The following is a 21,040-nucleotide window of genomic DNA, read 5'->3' on the forward strand; positions in this document are numbered from 1 at the left end:
AAAGTGATTCTATCGGAACCCGCCTATGGAAGCAGAGGTAGAGGGAGGCCCCCACTCCGTTGGAAGGACTAGATGGAAAACGATTTAAACTGGGTGTGACTAATTGGCGGCGGTTGGCGGAGCGAAGAAGTGAAAGGCGCGCCTTGTTGGACGGCCATAACGATTTAGACGCTTACACGCCAATTAAGTAAGTAAGTAAGTAATACCACGAACAGTATTCCTGTCATGATTCCATAATATGGTACGAGTCACACCCATTTTTTCAAAGTTTTCTCTAAAGTTATATTTTGCGTCAAAAAACCAATCCAATCACCATGTTTCATTCCTTTTTTCGTATTTGGTATAAAATTATGGCATTCTTTTCTTTTTTCGAAATTTTCTATATCAAAAAAGAGGAGATAAAGTGAGTTCAGATAAGAACGTGAACTAAGTTTAGTAAAGGTATATCGATTTTTGCTTAAGTTATGGGCTTGGCTTCAACCGATTTCGCCCATTTTCACAGAAAACAGTTATCGTCATAGAAGCTATGCCCTCACTAAGTTTCTCAAGGATTGGTAAATTTTTGTTCGACTTATGACATTAAAAGTATTCTATACAAATTATATGAAAAAGGGCGGAGCCACGCCCACTTTGAAATTTTCTTTTATTTTTGTATTTTGTTGCACCACATCATTACTGGGGTTGAATGTTGACATAGTTCACTAATATACTGTAAATATATTAAATTTTTTGTTAAAATTTACTTAAAATTTTTTTTTAATTTGCTAATTTTTATATAGCACACATATAGTAATAGGAGTAACGTTCCTGCCAAATTTCATCATGATATCTTCAACGACTGCAAAATTACAGTTTTCAAAACATTTAAATTGCCATCTTTTAATAGTGGGCGGTGCCACGCCCATTGTCCAAAATTTTACTAATTTTCGATTCTGCGTCGTAAGGCCAACTCACCTACCAAGTTTCATCGCTTTATCCGTCTTTGGTAATGAATTATAGCACTTTTTCGGTTTTTCGAAATTTTCGATATCGAAAAAGTGGGCGCGGTTATAGTCCGATTTTGTTCATTTTAAATAGCGATCTGAGATGATTGCCCAGGAATGTACATACCAAATTTCATCAAGATACCTCAAAATTTACTCAAGTTATCGTGTTTACGGACGGACAGACGGACGGACATGGCTAAATGAATTTCTTTTTTTTCGCCCAGATCATTTTGATATAAGTATAGAAGTCTATATCTATCTCGATAAGATTATGCCGTTACGGATTACCGTTATTCGAACCAAATTAATATACTCTGTGAGCTCTACACAGCTGAGTATAAAGTAAGTACTATGAGCGAAAAGATAACGAAATAATGAACAAAAAAGAGACATGAGAGCAGAGAATGGAGTACTTAGGTGCGCGTGTGGATACAATAACAAAGGTTGCACTCGAAGTAAACGTGTTTTTTATAATTTTTTGTTCACAGGAAATTTGTCTGTGTATGTATGCGGCGATCGACGGTAATGGGGGCCACGTTGACAATATCAAAACCCACTACACAGCACCAAAAAAAAAGCAACGCAATTTTATATTTTTGTACTTGTGAAATATAGTATACAAATTTCTTGTTTTTATAACTTTTACTTAAATCGGAAGTTTTCCTTTTCGAATGCGAAGAAAAAGAAGAATTCAGCGCAACAAATCAATTTTCATACCTGGTCCACGTTCGGGTAGTTTTGTGATATTTCCATTTGAGTTGGTGCGTGCGTAGCGTTTATTACCACCAGCCATTGTTGTTTATATATTTTGTTGTTTTTATTTTTCGAAGGATATAAAATGTAGGGAAGAAGGAGTTGTGCTGTTGGTGGCGACGAGTTAGTAAAGCTTAAACACTTGTATGGTTTTACTTTTTTCAATTTACGACTGTTGGGGGACAAAAACGAATATGTGGCGCCAGCCCGCTAGTCAGTAAAAGGAAATTGCGTGTTTTAAACTAATATTAGTTACAAACTCTAATAACTTTTTTTCTACTACATAGGTATACTACCTATTTACACTATTCTTTTATGTATATAAGTATATATATATTTTTTTTTTAAACATATATTATAATTAATACGCTCGCTAAAACTCTATCGTAGCCGATTCTGCAGACCGTCAAACGATTTTTTAACACTGACGTACACTTGTAGACTAAAGCAAACAATTTCTGTTGGCAAATGTGGAGGCAACGTCGTCGCCGTCGTTTTAGTCGGCGGCCCAATAGCACGTAAATTGCTGAACGCTAAGGAAATTCGAAACTAAACTCAGTTGAAAGCTGCAGCAAACGACACAAAAAAAAAATAAAAAAAAAAAGATTGCTGTTTGCGCTACCAGCTTGTTTGTTTGTCTGGAATACGTAAGCCCCCCCCCCCCCCCCCCTCTCCCCCTAACCCCCAACCGGCGCGCACAGTGGTACAAGGTGGTCTGTGTTGTGTTTATAAACCATAAACTCTTTAAACTGTCTATATTATGCGCGCGTAAAGCTGGCAGACCCAAGTGCTCAAAAATAAGTATAAGTTGTTTGAGAATTAAGTGCTTTTTAGGTGCTATTTAGGGCCACAAAAGATAATGTAGGTGCTTGTTTAGTTTTCGAGATATTCTCAAAAGAGTGTGGGTCTGCTAGCTTTACGTCAAGATAATTTAGGTCAAGCTAGCCAGCAAACCTACACTTTTTTGCGAATATCTCGAAAACCAAATGAGCATTTAAATTATCTTTTGTGGCCCTAAATAACACCTAAAAAGCACTTAACTCTCAAACAACTTATACTTATATTTAGGCACATGGGTCTGCCAGCTTTACGCATGTCTATATTTTTTTGAAAAGATATTTGTTCGAAAAAGTCTTAGTTTCGAGTATATTAGCCGTGTTTTTTTACACGTACATATATAGGGCTACGTTTACGCGTAAAAAAACGCTTATCTTCACTTAAATAATGCTTAAGAGACCCATCTAGCGGCAACTAGCTAAAAGTTATTTAAAATAACAGGCGCTTTCGATGTCAGCTTCACACGGACTTTCCATCACCCAATTCAGGAAGTTATTAAAACAAAATACTAAAAGAAAACTTATATATAAATTTATATGCTCACTTTGCATTTTTGAAAAAATTAATAATGAACAATTAATTCAAATAAAATGACCCAAGGCGAACATGTTTTAAAACTGTCATCAAGAATAAGCGATATCAGTGATACAAAATCCTTTAGTAGGTTCTAGGGGCATAAACACTCCTTTAAAATTATTCTTACCTCATACTTAAGTTGAGGATATATGTACGTATGAGAAGGGTTTGAAAAATCGCTTGGGCTTACATTCAAACATCTCTTGTTTATTCGCGAAACTATACAATAGCGTCTGAAATGTTAATTTTGATTTTCACACTTCATCCTTCAACACCCAAGTCTCCCGGTTTGACATTTCCTAAAGTTGGCGGCCCTATCCAAAAGAAGTCCCTTGGAGTGAATCACATTGATTATAGCCTATCAACCAAGTTTAAATATCACCTACACGTTACGGCTCCCTTTACAAATGTAAATGCGTAGGCACGTATATTTACTAGGTGTCCTTCGCAAAAACATTCAAAGTGGTGAAGCAAAAGCTTTCCCAAGACAGTGGAACTAATGACCGTGTGTGATACTACCCTAACGTAGTGGACAGTCGAACTTGTCTGAAAACTGAAGCTACGCGGTCATCCATAATGAGCTCCTATATCGTAAGGCCGGAAAACAGTAGTTAGCAACTTTCAACTTAAAATCCGTTGACTTTCATTCTAAATTTGATTTAACGAAGGCTATTGAAATCAATGATGTGAACACAAACGTCTGCAATCTTTGGTCTACATTTTAAAAATTTTATCCAGGGTCCTTGTAAAATTTTAATTATGTAGATGCGCCGAGGATTATACGGATTTTCACCCATGACGCAATGACATCCACTTAGACTGCTTATGATTTATTATTTATTATTTCTTTGGCCGAATAGTCACTCCCTAACGTTTCAAAGTGTAGCTCGGCAGCATAGCGCAACAAAAGCATCCGTTGGAAAGCCTTCGGAGCTACACCTAGGGCTTCTAGGAAAGTGACGTCGACGAAGGTATGAGTTCGAAGTCGCAGTCGTATAGCTTCTGTACTGGCATATGGTGGGAGGGATTCCTACTGTTCGGACATCGGAAATTTTAGCTCTTAAAAACAGCCGAAAAAAGTGGAGGCGCCCTGTGCCACGATAGTCATGAGTATTAATAGACCATTCATAGCAACCCTAAGTCGCCTTTATGCGTGACCGCCAAGGAGCGACAAATGATTTAAAGAAATTGTGTTCGCGACGATTATTAGGAGTTAACCCTAGGTGAAACTACGCTTTGCACGAGATATACAGGCAAAAGTGTGACTATTTTATGTATCTCCATTTCTTTTCAGCAGACGCAGCAGTACCAATTCCAAAGACCGGGGTTAGGTTCGAAGCCTCTCTGGAGCATGCGAACGAGGGACAATCCCTTCGCAAGGATCTACTCCTGAAAATTTTTGAACGGTCTGCAAGATTTTGATGCAAAAACCCCGGATCTTTCCGAAATGGCCAACACGTTGATTTCCTTAAATACATACAAGCAAAACCTTTCCTAAATATTATTTTTTTAAAAAGAAAAATCAAGCTTTTAAAGTAAGAACACCGGCGTACGCCGGCGCCGCCGATAAAGTGATCGGCGTAAACCTCTAGTACCTACAACCTAAAAATTATTGATTGATTGCTTAACTGAATCTCTGCCGCTGCGCTTATGCGACATGTACGTCAACGCCGAATAGTTTTCCGAAGCTCTAGTGAGTACACTATTCCGAAGCTGGTTTGTCGTCAAAAGAAAATTTACAGAAATACTTAAAGAATCCAACATGTGGAAATCAATCGAATACACGCCATGAGAAAGGAACGAACAAACGGTGTTTCAGCTCACCCAACGTCCGACACCGACCATATCACATTTTTTTTTTATTTCCAGGGGCAGAACATAATATATCCTTCAATGAAGGAAGGCCTATTAACGAATGTACTGAAAGCATCTGTAGGTAATCAATCATACCGACTCCGACTTCGGACTCAGTCAGTGTTTTCCAGGCGGAAGCCTATACCACAGAGAGAGAGCAGCCAGACTGCACCAGGATAGTATGGTCACAGACATTAATGTAACGATCTTTGTCGGTAGCCAGGCCGCCTTAGGGCGATTAGAATCCAACGTGATTAATTAAGTCATATAAAGTACGAAGGTGTTGCGTCCATTGGGCACCTAAATGCCTCCATTTTCTGGGTCCCGGGGCACAGCGGAATTGAAGAGATTGAATTTGCAGATGAAATGGCCGCGAAAGATTTGGAAACGGACATAAGCGAGACGGACAGGTTCGTACGACCACCGTTATCCCCTTAGTAAAATCGAGGGCTATGAGATTAGAGCAAGGGACTCGGTGGGATGAGTGCGAGGTCTCAAGGTACTTATGGTCATGTTTAGATAGGAAAAGAATTAGCTTCCTTCTTAAACTAAACAAATCTACAGTTACGAGTACTTATGGGTATCATCACAGGTCTTTGCGCTATTGGATCTATCTCCGACGGTGACGTATATCAACAAACGCCCTCTTCAAAAGCTGTCGGAATGAGGAAGAGTGAGTATTTGTTAAAGAAAAACGATTGGTCAACCCGATAAAACAAATGGAAATCTATTATATATATTAGGAGTAAATGTGAAAGCTAACAAATGTATTTTAAAAATGTGCAAAGCATTTACGGGTTCTGAAATCCATTGGCCTTTAAGTTTTGAGGACTGCTTCGGAAAGTCAGAATCTATTTAAAATGGCTGTGGCTGTTCCTCCGAAAAATTCAATATACAAATTTCCAAATTTCGAGATTTTATCGAGATAACTTGGTGTTGACTTTGAAACTCTTTACGGAACCAGTTTGAAATTGTTTGGAGACAATTTCGATATAATTTTCTAGGATCAATTTAGCATTTGGGGATGAACTTTGCCTTGGTTTTCGCGGATATTCTTCACCAAAAAAGGTTACGAAATTTTTAGAGTTGCTTTAGAGTGTTTTTCGGGAGCCTAAAAACTGCTTCGAAGTTCATCTGAAACCGTTTACCGACTTAAAGGAATTACAGTTTCATATTCTTTAACTCCAAGGAAAACTATTTAAAGTCAAAAGTGGAAGTTATTTAAAATATGTCACTGTTCGACATATACTTTTCCTTTTTTTTTGGACTCACTCGCTATTCCGCTTTGTCTTCGCGTCATCTTTAAAGCCGTAACATGTTGATATACGTAACTAGTACGTAGGAACAAGTTTTGAGTTGAAATATTATGGTCTTACTCAAAGACGTAATACACTTTACATTCTCATGCTGTATTGGTATTTGCTTACTTAATGCTTTAAAAATAAAACGAGTATGTGTTCTTAAGTGGGTACACTTTAATCAGTTATGGCTTCCAGCGGGGGATCGAGTGAGCGCACACGTCCATACTTACATATGTACATGCATATATGTATATGTATTGTGTGATGACTCTGTTGGGTACCCAGCAAAAACTGGCGTAAGCGGTTAAAGCTCAGAAAAAGGCAAATAAAGTTCATCATATAATAACGCCTTGGTCGGACGGGACCTACATATTTAACGCTGACTCCGAACGGCATCTGCAAGGCAGATGAGTTTTCACTGAGAAGCTTTGCATGGCATAAATACACTCGGAGTGCTTGCTAAACACTGCCGAGGGGCCACACCGCTTAGAAAAATTTTCTTATAATTTAAAAAACTTGTTTCTAAAATGTTTCGATTTCCGCGGGCGTGTGCCCATAATCTTGGGTGTGGTAAACGGAGCACGCTACCATCACATCACGGCGGCCGCGGGACAAAACGGGTTACCTGATAAATACAACTCAACTGTTGTCGATAAATTTTCGCAATATTTTCAAGGAAACTGGACTTTCTTTTTATTTGAAAATTTATAACGCCGATAAAACTAATAAGTGAATCTACTTTTTATCTTTTCAAAAAATAATTCAAGACGTAAATCCTATATTTTTCTTTGTCTGAGATCCTTTTCCGGTTTTTGATATACTGCTTTTTCATCTTTGTTGAAACCAGTGCCTGGGAGTCTCCCTGTTTAAAGGAAACTTTCAAAAAGTATTTTTAATGTTACTTGTCCTGTAACTTAAACTGAGTAACTGAATATGAGTTTACGATGATAAGATTACCAATTTATACTTAAATAATAGCTGTTTTTTTTTTCTATATTGTAACGAATTTAGGGAAATCCTGGTTTTTATGCACCTTCTCTTAACGTTCGAATCGCTGAACTGTCGAATAAATAACTCCAACACTCAGTATTGCAAACTGATATTTATTTAGATTACTTTGGGAGTACTTCACTTTTATACTTCACTTCACAACTAATAGCGTGTTTAAATCAAACTGAATACTGATTCCTTAGCATGCGCAGCTTTTATACTCTCGGTTATCTCGTTCGCCAATTCTCCTAAGGTCTAGTCGTTTCACGAACCTGTGTTCCAGAATATCTGCACCTCATGCTTGGTTACCAGCTATATGCATGTATATTTGTAGTTTATGCTTTTCTTCTAGTCATATGCGGGTGTATGTGTTAGTATGAACCTCTGCTCTTAGCTGATGACTATATATGTGTATGTTAGATATTCTTCGTCATCACTATGTAAGTTTTGCTGCTTGCTGTTTTTGTTGCTGCGATTATTTACTAACAGCATAGTGATGCTAATATTCGCCACAATATATATACATATGTACTTAAGCTTTAAATGGACCGCTAAGTACACAACTTTATCTACATTTATGAAATTGTTGCGCAGAAAATTAGTACTGCTAAATTTCAGTTTGCATTATACTCAGCTGCAACTACATCTTAAGCGAACGCGAGAGGTGCACATGATCGACCAAGCGGGAAAGGCGTGGGTTCAAGCGCGGGGCTGTAAAGTGTCGAAGATTATGTGTAGGCTTATAACTTTAGACTAACTAAGTTGCTTCAGCTGCAACTGAAATGTGTCTCTCCATTTTATCTCTACACTATTCTCCACTTCTATGACCGAAAATTGTGTGTTTCCACGATTCGGCTATATGTGGGTTATACACTATGATCTACAGAGGTGTGTGTCTCCGGTTTTAGGGAGTTATTTAACCACCGCCGCGAGTCTTCAATAAATGCCGCTGGGTAGGTCTCCTAGAGATTACCAAGTGATGATATGCATAAACCTTAGGCCTGATGGCATACGTAAGTACTGAAAAACAAGGAGTACACCATACAACTAATATTCCTTATAGAATTAAGGTCTGGTCCCATAAGCCTTTTGACCATATGCAAAAAGTCTTATTTAAGGTTCAAATTTTTTGCTGGGTATTAAACTAATTAATTTGGATGCTTTTGTATTTACATTGGGCTCGCATAACAAATCCAATAAACAATCTCAAAATTAAAACAAGTAAGGAAGGCTAAGTTCGGGTGTAACCGAACATTACATACTCAGTTGAGAGCTATGGAGACAAAATAAGGAAAATCACCATGTAGGAAAATGAACCTAGGGTAACCCTGGAATGTGGTTGTATGACATGTGTATCAAATGGAAGGTATTAAAGAGTATTTTAAGAGAGAGTAGGCCATAGTTCTATGGATGGACGCCATTTAGGGATATCGCCATAAAGGTGGACCAGGGCTGACACTAGAATTTGTTTGTACGATATGGATATCAAATGAAAGGTGTTACTGAGCATTTTAAGAGGGAGTGGGCATTAGGTCTATAGGTGGACGCCTTTTCGAGATATCGCCATTAGGGTGGGCCAGGGGTGACTCTAGAATGTGTTTGTACGATATGGATATCAAATTAAAGGTATTAATGAGGGTTTTAAAAGCGAGTGGCCCTTAGATGTATATGTGAAGGCGTTCTCGCGATATCGACCAAAATGTGGACCAGGTGATCCAGAAAATCATCTGTCGGATACTGCTAATTTATTTATATATGCAATACCACTAACAGTATTCCTGCCAAGATTCCAAGGGCTGTTGTTCATTTTCTTCTACTTAATATGGTAGGTGTCACACCCATTTTACAAAGTTTTTTCCAAAGTTATATTTTGCGTCAATAAACCAAGCCAGTTACAATGTTTCATCCCTTTTTTCGTATTTGGTATAGAATTATGGGATTTTTTTAATTTTTCGTTATTTTCGATATCGATAAAGTGGGCGTGGTTATGGTCGGATTTCGGCCATTTTTTATACCAAGGTAAAGTGAGTTCAGATAAGTACGTGTGCTAAGTTTAGTAAAGATATATCGGTTTTTGCTCAAGTTATTGTGTTAACGGCCGAGCGGAAGGACAGACGGTGGACTGTGTATAAAAACTGGGCGTGGCTTCCACCGATTTCGCCCATTTTCACAGAGAACAGTTACCGTCATAGAATCTATGCCCCTACCAAATTTGAGAAGGATTGGGAAATTTTTGTTCGACTTATGGCATTAAAAGTATTCTAGACAAACTAAATGAAAATGGGCGGAGCCACGCCCATTTTGAAATTTTCTTTTATTTTTGTATTTTGTTGCATCATATCATTACTGGAGTTGAATTTTGACTTAATTTACTTATATGCAGTAAAGATATTAAATTTTTTGTTAAAATTTGAATTTTATAAAATTTTCTTTTAAAAAGTGGGCGTGTTCTTCATCCAATTTTGCTAATTTTTATTTAGCACATATATAGTAATAGTAGTAACGTTCCTGCCAAATTTCATTATGATATCTTCAACGACTGCCAAATTACAGCTTGCAAAACTTTGAAATTACCTTCTTTTAAAAGTGGGTGGTGCCACGCCCATTGTCCAAAATTTTACTAATTTTCTATTCTGCGTCATAAGTTCAACTCACCTACCAAGTTGCATCGCTTTATCTGTCTTTGGTAATGAATTATCGCACTTTTTCGGTTTTTCGAAATTTTCGATATCGAAAAAGTGTACGTGGTTATAGTCCGATATAGTTCATTTTAAATAGCGATCTGAGATGAGTGCCCAGGAATCTACATACCAAATTTCATCAAGATACCTCAAAATTTACTCAAGTTATCGTGTTAACGGACAGACGGACGGACGGACATGGCTCAATCAAATTTTTTTTCGATACTGATGATTTTGATATATGGAAGTCTATATCTATCTCGATTCCTTTATACCTGTACAACCAACCGTTATCCAATCAAAGTTAATATACTCTGTGAGCTCTGCTCAACTGAGTATAAAACATATATTATTTATTTATATTTTACTGTTATATCCATTCGGGACTGACATTTATTTTATATCTTTCTCCGTAATATTACCGTTTTTCGGACCACTTTGCAACAAACTTAAAAACCCCTTCGTTGCTATAAATTTAAAGTATCCCTAGAATTCGATAAAAAAAAACTCTGCAACCAAAACAAAATTATAAGAGGTTCATGTTCATGCTCAACATTTTCTAATAAACAAAAAACAAATACTGTCCGCTTAAAAAAACTCAACAAAAAAAAATAAATGTAAGGCGCGATAACCTCCGAAGAGATCTAAGGCCGAGCTTCTCTTCCAATTTGCGTCGTGCTCCTATAGATTTTCCCTACAAATCGGCCGGACGGGACCTACATGTTTTATGCCGACTCCGAACGGCATCTGCAAGGCAGATGAGTTTTCACTGAGAGCTTTTCATGGCAGAAATACACCCGGAGCGCTTGCCAAACACTGCCGAGGGGCGACCCCGCTTAGAAAAATTTTCTTCTAATTGAAAAACCTTATTTCTAAAATTTTGATGTTGCTTTGCCCGAGGTGTGAACCCAGGGCATACGGTGTGGTAGGCGGAGCACGCTACCATCACACCACGGTGGCCAAAAAAAAAACTCAACAATTGAGTGCAAATCTGAGAACCAGGAAAAGTTGTGTAAGCGATTGTGTAAAGTAAGGAATTAAGTGGTATGGTTGACTATAAAACGAATGTGCGAACTGTTTGGCGCGGAGACGCTACAATTACAGCACATACCATCAACAAAGGTGCTCCAAAAACAAATAAATATGTCATTCTTTTGCTCACTTATCAATTATAGAGTTATGAAGTAAGCATATGAGCTCATAATATGTATTACAAATAAGTGCCAGTGCGAAATAGTAGTAGAAATACACATACGCATTTCAGGTATATTAGGAATGACGATCCCGAGGTCCCGGAATCCTGGTTCTTTTTTTCAGTACCGAAAATTCCAGGATTATTACACTTTAATCCCGGTATTGTTGCAACTGGCATTTATTATACCCAGCTGTACTTGTACACAGGGTATTATAACTTTGATTGGATAACGGTTGGATGTACAGGTATAAAGGAATCGAGATAGATACAGACTTCCATATATCAAAATCATCAGTATCGAAAAAAATTTGATTGAGCCATGTCCGTCCGTCCGTCCGTTAACACGATAACTTAGAAAATATTGAGATATCTTCACCAAATTTCGTACACGAGCTTATCTGGAATAGATTGGTATTGAAAATGAGCGAAATTGGATGATAACCACGCCATAACATTTTGGAAAACACAAAAAACCGGATTATTTAGTAAATAATACACCTAGAATGTTGAAATTTGACGTGTGGACTGATATTAAGACTCTTGATAAAAATTTGGAATTTTTTTTAATGGGCGTGGCACCGCCCACTTGTGATAAAATCACTTTTACAAATATTATTAATCATAAACCAAAATTCGTTAAACCTATCGTAACAAAATACGGCAGAGGTTGCCTTTACTATAAGAAAAGCTTTGAAGAAAAATTTACGAAATCGTTTAAGGACCACGCCCACTTTTATATAAAAGATGTCTAAAAGGGCCGTGGATGAATAAAATGAGCAATATCTTTGCAAAAATGAGTTTTATATCAATGGTATTTCATTTCCCAAGTGGATTTATAACAATACATAAGAAATACTTTAAATTTTTCAAAAATTGCCGTGGCACCGCCCCTTTTAGGACTAAAATTTTTCTATGTTTCGGGAGCCATAACTCAAAGAAAAATTTATTCAGAATATAACCATATGTTATTGCGCAGCCTTGTAACACTATTAAGCACACAAAACAAACAACAACAGCATTTCAAGTGTACAGCTTTGTATGTAATATTCGGTTTCACCCGAACTTAGACTTCCGTACTTGTTATACCTTTCATGAACATGAAATGGCATATTAACTTTGGTCCGATGTTTGTAACGTTGAGAAATATAGAAGATAGACTCACCATTAAGTATACCGAATTGATCAGGGCGACGAACTGAGTTGATATAGCCATGTCCGTCTGTCCGTCCGTCTGTCTGTTTGAACGCAAACTAGTCCCCCAAATTTTGAGATATCTCAATGAAATTTGGCACAAGGATGTATTTTTGTATTATATTAGACATTTGTCGGATCCGGTAGGATCGGACCACTATAACATATATCTCCCATAAAACCGATCCTTCAGATAAGACGATTTTGGTCATTCCTGCCGAAATTTAGAAAGTATAAACGTGAAACTCAGTGATATATATTCTAATATATCATAGAAGATATCCTGAAAAAATCACTTTGATCGAAGCTATATATAGTTATATCCCATACGACCGATCGTTCAGTTAGAAAGATTTTTGGCAATTTCTCCCTTAATTTCCAATATAAAAACGTTAAACTTGGTGATATTTATTCTAATATATCATAGAAGATTTCATGAAAAAATCATTTCGATCGGAGCTATATATAATATATATCCCATACAACCGATCGTTCAGATAGAACGATTTTTAGCCATTTCTCCCTTAATTTCCAATATAAAAACGTTAAACTTGGTGATATTTATTCTAATATATCATAAGAGATTTCCTGAAAAAATCACTTTGATCGCAGCTATATGTATATAGTATATACCTATCCCATACAACCGATCGTTCAGATATAAACTTTTTTTGCCATTTCTCCCTTAGTTTCCAATATAAAAACGTGAAACTTGGTGATATATATTCTAATATATCATAGAAGATTTCCTGTAAAAATAATTTTGATCGGAGCTATATAATATATATCCCATACAACCGATCGTTCAGATAAGGGGGTTTTTTGCCATTTTGTATTTTATATTTATCTTAAAAATCGTTTAGGTATGTACATCTGTTAACTATATATTTCTTATCTTATACATCGGATTATTTGGAGATTACGAACGGGATAAGATTATTGTTCAGCCCCATTCATGAAAGGTATGAAGTCTTCGGCACAGCCGAAGACAGTCCCGTCCTTACTTGCTTTTATTTAAAGCATGTTCCACAAATGTTCGTCCTTAAAGCGCAAGACAATCATTACTACAATCATAACTAAAAAATAAACAAGTAAGGAAGGCTAAGTTCGGGTGTAACCGAACATTACATACTCAGTTGAGAGCTATGGAGACAAAATAAGGAAAATCACCATGTAGGAAAATGAACCTAGGGTAACCCTGGAATGTGGTTATATGACATGTGTATCAAATGGAAGGTATTAAAGAGTATTTTAAGAGAGAGTAGGCCATAGTTCTATGGATGGACGCCATTTAGGGATATCGCCATAAAGGTGGACCAGGGCTGACTCTAGAATGTGTTTGTACGATATGGGAATCAAATGAAAGGTGGTAATGAGTATTTTAAAAGGGAATGGGCTTTAGTTCTATAGCTGAACGCCTTTTCGAGAAATCGTCATAAAGGTGGACCAGGGGTGACTCTAGAATATGTTTGTACGATATGGGTATCAAATGAAAGCTGTTAATGAGTATTTTGAAAAGGAGTGATCCTGAGTTCCATAGGTGGACGCCGTTTCGAGATATCGCCATAAAGGTGGACCAGGGGTGTCTCTAGAATGTGTTTGTACGATATGGGAATCAAATGAAAGGTGTTACTGAGCATTTTAAGAGGGAGTGGGCATTAGGTCTATAGGTGGACGCCTTTTCGAGATATCGTCATTAGGGTGGGCCAGGGGTGACTCTAGAATGTGTTTGTACGATATGGGTATCAAATGAAAGGTGGTAATGAGTATTTTAAAAGGGAATGGGCTTTAGTTCTATAGGTGAACGCCTTTTCGAGAAATCGTCATAAAGGTGGACCAGGGGTGACTCTAGAATATGTTTGTACGATATGGGTATCAAATGAAAGCTGTTAATGAGTATTTTGAAAAGGAGTGATCCTGAGTTCCATAGGTGGACGCCGTTTCGAGATATCGCCATAAAGGTGGACCAGGGGTGTCTCTAGAATGTGTTTGTACGATATGGGAATCAAATGAAAGGTGTTACTGAGCATTTTAAGAGGGAGTGGGCATTAGGTCTATAGGTGGACGCCTTTTCGAGATATCGTCATTAGGGTGGGCCAGGGGTGACTCTAGAATGTGTTTGTACGAAATGGGTATCAAACGAAAGGTGTTACTGAGCATTTTAAGAGGGAGTGGGCATTAGGTCTATAGGTGGACGTCTTTTCGAGATATCGCCATTAGTGTGGGCCAGGGGTGACTCTATAATGTTTGTACGATATGGGTATCAAACGAAAGGTGTTACTGAGCATTTTAAGAGGGAGTGGGCATTAGGTCTATAGGTGGACGCCTTTTCGAGATATCGCTATTAGGGTGGGCCAGGGGTGACTCTAGAATGTGTTTGTACGATATGGGTATCAAATGAAAGGTGGTAATGAGTATTTTAAAAGGGAGTAATCCTTAGTTCTATAGGCCTTTTCGAGATATCGCCATTAGGGTGGGCCAGGGTGACGCTAGAATGTGTTTGTACGATATGGGTATCAAACGAAAGGTGTTACTGAGCATTTTACGAGGGAGTGGGCATTAGGTCTATAGGTGGACGCCTTTTCGAGATATCGCCATTAGGCTGGGCCAGGGGTGACGCTAGAATGTGTTTGTATGATATGGGTATCAAACGAAAGGTGTTACTGAGCATTTTAAGAGGGAGTGGGCATTAGGTCTATAGGTGGACGCCTTTTCGAGATATCGTCATTAGGGTCGGCCAGGGATGACTCTAGAATGTTTGTACGATATGGGTATCAAACGACATGTGTTACTGAGCATTTTAAGAGGGAGTGGGCATTAGGTCTATAGGTGGACGCCTTTTCGAGATATCGCCATTAGGGTGGGCCAGGGGTGACTCTAGAATGTGTTTGTACGATATGGATATCAAATTAAAGGTATTAATGAGGCTTTTAAAAGCGAGTGGCCCTTAGATGTATATGTGAAGGTGTTCTCGCGATATCGACCAAAATGTGGACCAGGTGATCCAGAAAATCATCTGTCGGGTACTGCTAATTTATTTATATATGCAATACCACTAACAGTATTCCTGCCAAGATTCCAAGGGCTGTTGATTTCGCCTTGTAGAACTTTTTCATTTTCTTCTACTTAATATGGTAGGTGTCACACCCATTTTACAAAGTTTTTTCCAAAGTTATATTTTGCGTCAATAAACCAATCCAGTTACCATGTTTCATCCCTTTTTTCGTATTTGGTATAGAATTATGGCATTTTTTTCATTTTTCGTAATTTTCGATATTGATAAAGTGGGCGTGGTTATGGTCGGATTTCGGCCATTTTTTATACCATGATAAAGTGAGTTCAGATAAGTAGGTGGGCTAAGTTTAGTAAAGATATATCTGTTTTTGCTCAAGTTATTGTGTTAACGGCCGAGCGGAAGGACAGACGGTGGACTGTGTATAAAAACTGGGCGTGGCTTCCACCGATTTCGTCCATTTTCACAGAGAACAGTTACCATCATAGAGTCTATGTCCGTACCAAATTTGAGAAGGATTGGTAAATTTTTGTTCGACTTATGGCATTAAAAGTATTCTAGACAAACTAAATGAAAATGGGCGGAGCCACGCCCATTTTGAAATTTTCTTTTATTTTTGTATTTTGTCGCATCATATCATTACAGGAGTTGAATTTTGACTTAATTTACTTATATACAGTAAAGATATTAAATTTTTTGTTAAAATTTGAATTTAAAAAAAAATTTTTTTAAAAAGTGGGCGTGTTCTTCATCCAATTTTGATAATTTTTATTTAGCACATATATAGTAATAGTAGTAGCGTTCCTGCCAAATTTCATCATGATATCTTCAACGACTGCCAAATTACAGCTTGCAAAACTTTTAAATTACCTTCTTGTAAAAGTGGGCGGTGCCACGCCCATTGTCCAAAATCTTATTAATTTTCTATTCTGCGTCATAACTTCAACCCATCTGCCAAGTTTCATCGCTTTAACCGCCTTTGGCAATGAATTATCGCATTTTATCCGTTTTTCGAAATTTTCGATATCGAAAAAGTGGGCGTGGTTATAGTCCGATATCGTTCATTTTAAATAGCGATCTGAGATGAGTGCCCAGGAATCCACATACCAAATTTCATCAAGATACCTCAAAATTTACTCAAGTTATCGTGTTAACGGATGGACGGACGGACGGACGGACGGACGGACATGGCTCAATCAAATTTTTTTTCGATCCTGATTATTTTGATATATGGAAGTCTATATCTATCTCGATTCCTTTATATATGTACAACCAACCGTTATCCAATCAAACTTAATATACTCTGTGAGCTCTGCTCAACTGAGTATAAAAATATCTGTGGCAGGATTTTTTCTAATGGTTTCCAAAGTTTTTCATTGCACAGAACCGAAATCCGTAGCTAGATTTTGCAAAGTTCTTGAGGGACTTGGGATATTCGTTTCTAAAATTGGGAAAAACGCCGTTCTCTGCTATGGGCAGAAGAACCCCAATCAGGTGCCAGAACTTATGTTAAAGAATAACTCCGTCCTCTTAGCAAATACTAGAAGTTTTGCAAGATCTAGTTTAATTGCTGCCTCGAGATCTGGCAACTCTGCCGCTCCTAATATCTGGAGCCTTGACCTGGAGGACTAACTTATAAGCATCTGGCGCCAGAAGGCAGTGTCCAGTTCGTATGTCCCTCGTGAGCCTTAAGTCTTCCCTCTTCAGAGATATAAGCCACTTTGTGAGTCTAATATCGTAAGCTTTCACATGATCTTAGAGATCGAAAAGTAAAGGGACGAACAAACATCACGCTCTATAAGACTGTCATCATAACTGTCCTGAATCATGAACGTTGTCGAAAGACGATAGAATGGGCCTTTGAGCAAAATTTTCGGAAGATTTTTGGTTCTCTACGAGTTGCCAAAAGCGATTATCGAAGAAGGTTCAATAACTATTTTGAAAGTTTTAAAATCTACGCAGTATTTCCATCCTAGTGCCTGAATCTGCAATATTCCTACATACAGACATGGCTCTGTTAAAAGTTTTGATCCTTTTTCTACTTAGTTATCAGTTTCAAAGACCTCTTTAGACCTTAAAAATCTTTTCTGATTAGCGTAGGCCGAATACAACTTATTCGGTTAGCAATAACTCTTGTTTTTTAACAAAAGAGCTATATTTTGTATGTTAATGAAAGTCTGTTGAGTCAAACATCTTTGTCAGGAAAATTCAGTTAAAAATACTTCGGATTTTTGCTATTTTCTATGAAGGAAGTTCGGACTTGGCTTGTTTATTTCGCTTTGTCCATTCACATAAAAAATTTCGCGAAGCACTGTTATAAACATTCTCCTTATGCAACAAAAATCCTTAATAATGTTTTGTGTCGTATTCATTTCTTATATTGCAGTTTTTAATTGCGAAAATTGTTCGAAAAGTAACCAACGAGTGGGAAATATAATTACACTTGCAAAGTGTGCTAGCACCCTTAGCCAAATCAAATGTCAAATTCTCCTTCTTATGCTTTTCTTGCAACACAAGTTGCAAGTTGGCTACTTTTTCATGTCAGATGGCGCCAGTCTCGCTCAATCTACCGTTCTCCATAAAAATAGGTGCAATCTACTTATAATGCATAGGATTGAGTTAAACGCATCTATATGGAAAAACTGCTTAGGTGACGGGGCTTTAATGGTGAGTGGAGAAGAATCTTTACGCAATGGTGGGTGGAGTTCAGGGTTTTATGAAACGTATGAATCACATGTGAGAATGAGAGCTAGCTTGTGAAATGTATAAATCACATATGATAATAAGAGCGAGTTAGTGAAAATTGAACAAAATTGGGAGAGAATTAAACAATTACGGCCAGCGCTAATGTAATGAGCATTCGCACTAAAATACTGTGCGTGCGCCATATTGAGACCGGCATACATATCTACGAATAGTTTGTGAAATGAGTAAATAACTGCTCCCTTATAAATGACTACATTCAATAAAAACAGTGTGGTACTCATTGAATCCATTAAAATGAATAATGAGATCATAATTTAATTTCTACAAAGCGAATTTCTTTAAGCTTTCATAAGTTTTATTAGATACTTCGATTGCCAATTAATGAGTACATAGCAAATAAAAAGATAAATTTGAATTTAGTACAGTAGCGTACACACTAATAGAATCGTCTTTGGTGGCATTATTAGTAGTATTCGTATGTCACTGTAAAATTTGGCATGCAGATAGCTAACCGTTTCGAAGTATCTAATGGTTGGATCACATCTCCTCTGAAACACTAAGTTTTTTCTTAGGACGTTGTTATTTGGTCGGATTTTTTTTATCATCCAGAAACACCAAAATAAAGAAGGGCAAGTAAAGGTGTCTAGGTTCGGGTGTAACCGAACTTTATATACTCAGCGTGATCTTCAATTGTACATTTCATTTCAGATAAATTACCTTTCTACATAACACGAGGCACCGCCCATTTAAAAAACATGTCTACCCATTTCCTCTTACAATAAAACTTGATAATTGAAATACCATTGATTCAAAACTATTTTTTGCTAAGTTATAGCTTATTATTCTAGTCTACGACCCTTTTAAACTTGTTTTATATCTAAGTTGTCGTGGTCTTTAACCGATCCCGTCCATTTTTACTAGAAATATTTTCTGCTATAAGGAAAATATGTGTACACAATTTCATTACGATCCGTTAATTTTTCTTCCAGTTATGGCCCCCAAAACATAGAAAATTGTTTAGTCATAAAAAGGGGGGTGCCACGCCCATTTTTTTTTAATTTGAATTTTTTCCTATTTTTCGCAAAATAACTGGAAGACAATTTTACTGTTAGAGTATGTGGTAACACAACATTAACTGGACAATTGCCGCCCAATTGCCGAACCTGTGGGGCAATAACTTCGGATCATTCGGGCACACTGTCAGGTTTTATTTTGGTTGCAGATGGTGGAGTTTTGCGATTATTTCACGATTTCGGAATAGTTTCGGAACATTCTCAGCATCGTAGCGCCTATTTCGGAACCACTTTGGGTTTATTTCAGGGACATCCAAGTATCATCTGTCTTCGGGTTTATTTTCGCGCTATTTAGTAATACATTCGCGAATATTTCGAGACTTTTTCAAAGTCATTTAGGACTTATCTACGGATCCCTTCGGCACTATTTCGAAATTATTTTAGGACCGTTTAGGAGTCGTTTAGGGATTTTGTCAAGACAACTACGGTATTGAGTAAGGGATCATTTCATGATTGTTTTAAGAATTATATAGGGACTATATCAGGATTATTCCTGGATTTTTTTCTTGCCAATTTCAGCATTAAAGATCATTTAAAGATATTTTTGGTTTATTTTAGTTATTGTATTGATTTTCAGTTTGTCACTATCGATATTTGATTTCCTGCTGGGCAGCTAAATTTGAAAACACATAAGCACGCATAAAAATAGGCCGCACTGCCCAAGACTGTCCGTCGACCAAAACAAGAACGGTCAATGAACGTGGAGAAATTGCGTGCTTGAATCGTTGCAATGACTTCTACGATGCAACAAAGAAAAGCTGAACAAGCAAATGATTTTTTAAATACATACATATGTATTAGGGCGGGTCGATTTGTGGGGAGGCAAAAAAATCGTCCATTGCTCTGTGAAAATCATATTCTAGGGATCAAAATAAGAAACTTTGCCGAAGGAACCATACTCTAAAACGAATTCTGATGCCCCCCCCCCCCCCCCAGTTAGGGGTAAATTTTGAAAAATCCCACTTTGACCCATTTAGAGTGCTCCAATCGAGTCCAAATGTATGACCGACCCCCACTAACTTTGGAGGCCCGACCCACCCATGCCAGTGACACACCCCCTGGAACCCCCCTGGGGGTTCACCATACAAACATTTCAAAAAATCGCCGGTTTTGCACTTTACATGCACTTTACTCCCAGGGGGGTTCCAGGGGGTGTGCCACTGACATTGGTGGGTCGGGCCTCCAAAGTTAGTGGGGGTCGGTCATACATTTGGACTCGATTGGAGCACTCTAAATGGGTCAAAGTGGGATTTTTCAAAATTTACCCCTAACTGGGGGGGGGGGCATCAGAATTCGTTTTAGAGTATGGTTCCTTCGGCAAAGTTTCTTATTTTGATCCCTAGAATACGATTTTCACAGAGCAATGAGCGATTTTTAAATCGACCCGCCCTAATATGTATGTATGGGGTTATTGGCTGCTAGTTGTTATCTGGTGGAAAATTATTTAAATAAATACTGCTCACTTTTATATACAATACAACTGTATTTTAGACTTTTTATGGCGGCTGGAAAGGTGTAGTGGATAGGGTGGTTTGGTATCATGCGCTGATCACAGGGTCCGTGAAATTATAACACTTTTTAGATAAATGCATTTATAATCGATTGATAAATGCACAGTAAAACAACTCAAACCTTTTTGAAAACGTTTTCCGTTTTGTTTTTTTTTTAATTAACGAAAGTAAGAAAATACGAAATTAAGATAAATTATCTATAACCGCCCAAAATCATATTCGCAACATAATTATACTATTTCATTGAATTTTCGTCTTTGGTACTATATTTAAAGGCAGGGAAATTTTGTCGTCGAAAGCTGCTCACGAAACAAACAGCGCATGATAACTTCACTCGGCTCTCACACCTCTTTAATGAGAGCAATATTCGACC

General features: G+C 37.5%; 1 protein-coding gene across 7 annotated transcripts in view; it reads right to left on the reverse strand.

Moving 5' to 3' along the window:
* Rtnl1 (Reticulon-like1) overlaps positions 1 to 21,040 on the reverse strand; it is a 140,312-nt gene that overhangs the window by 30,451 nt on the left and 88,821 nt on the right. The window contains exon 1 of one of the 7 annotated variants that reach the window (XM_067767049.1): positions 1,704 to 2,179. The exons of the other annotated variants lie outside the window; for them this stretch is intronic. Within the exon in view, the coding sequence (XP_067623150.1) occupies positions 1,704 to 1,779 (76 nt within the window). The 5' untranslated portion in view covers positions 1,780 to 2,179. Of the gene's footprint in view, positions 1 to 1,703; positions 2,180 to 21,040 lie in introns of those variants that run through there. 7 annotated transcript variants of the gene reach the window in all.

The sequence above is a fragment of the Eurosta solidaginis genome, chromosome 2 (genome assembly GCF_040869045.1).
Source record: "Eurosta solidaginis isolate ZX-2024a chromosome 2, ASM4086904v1, whole genome shotgun sequence".
NCBI lineage: Eukaryota > Metazoa > Arthropoda > Insecta > Diptera > Tephritidae > Eurosta > Eurosta solidaginis.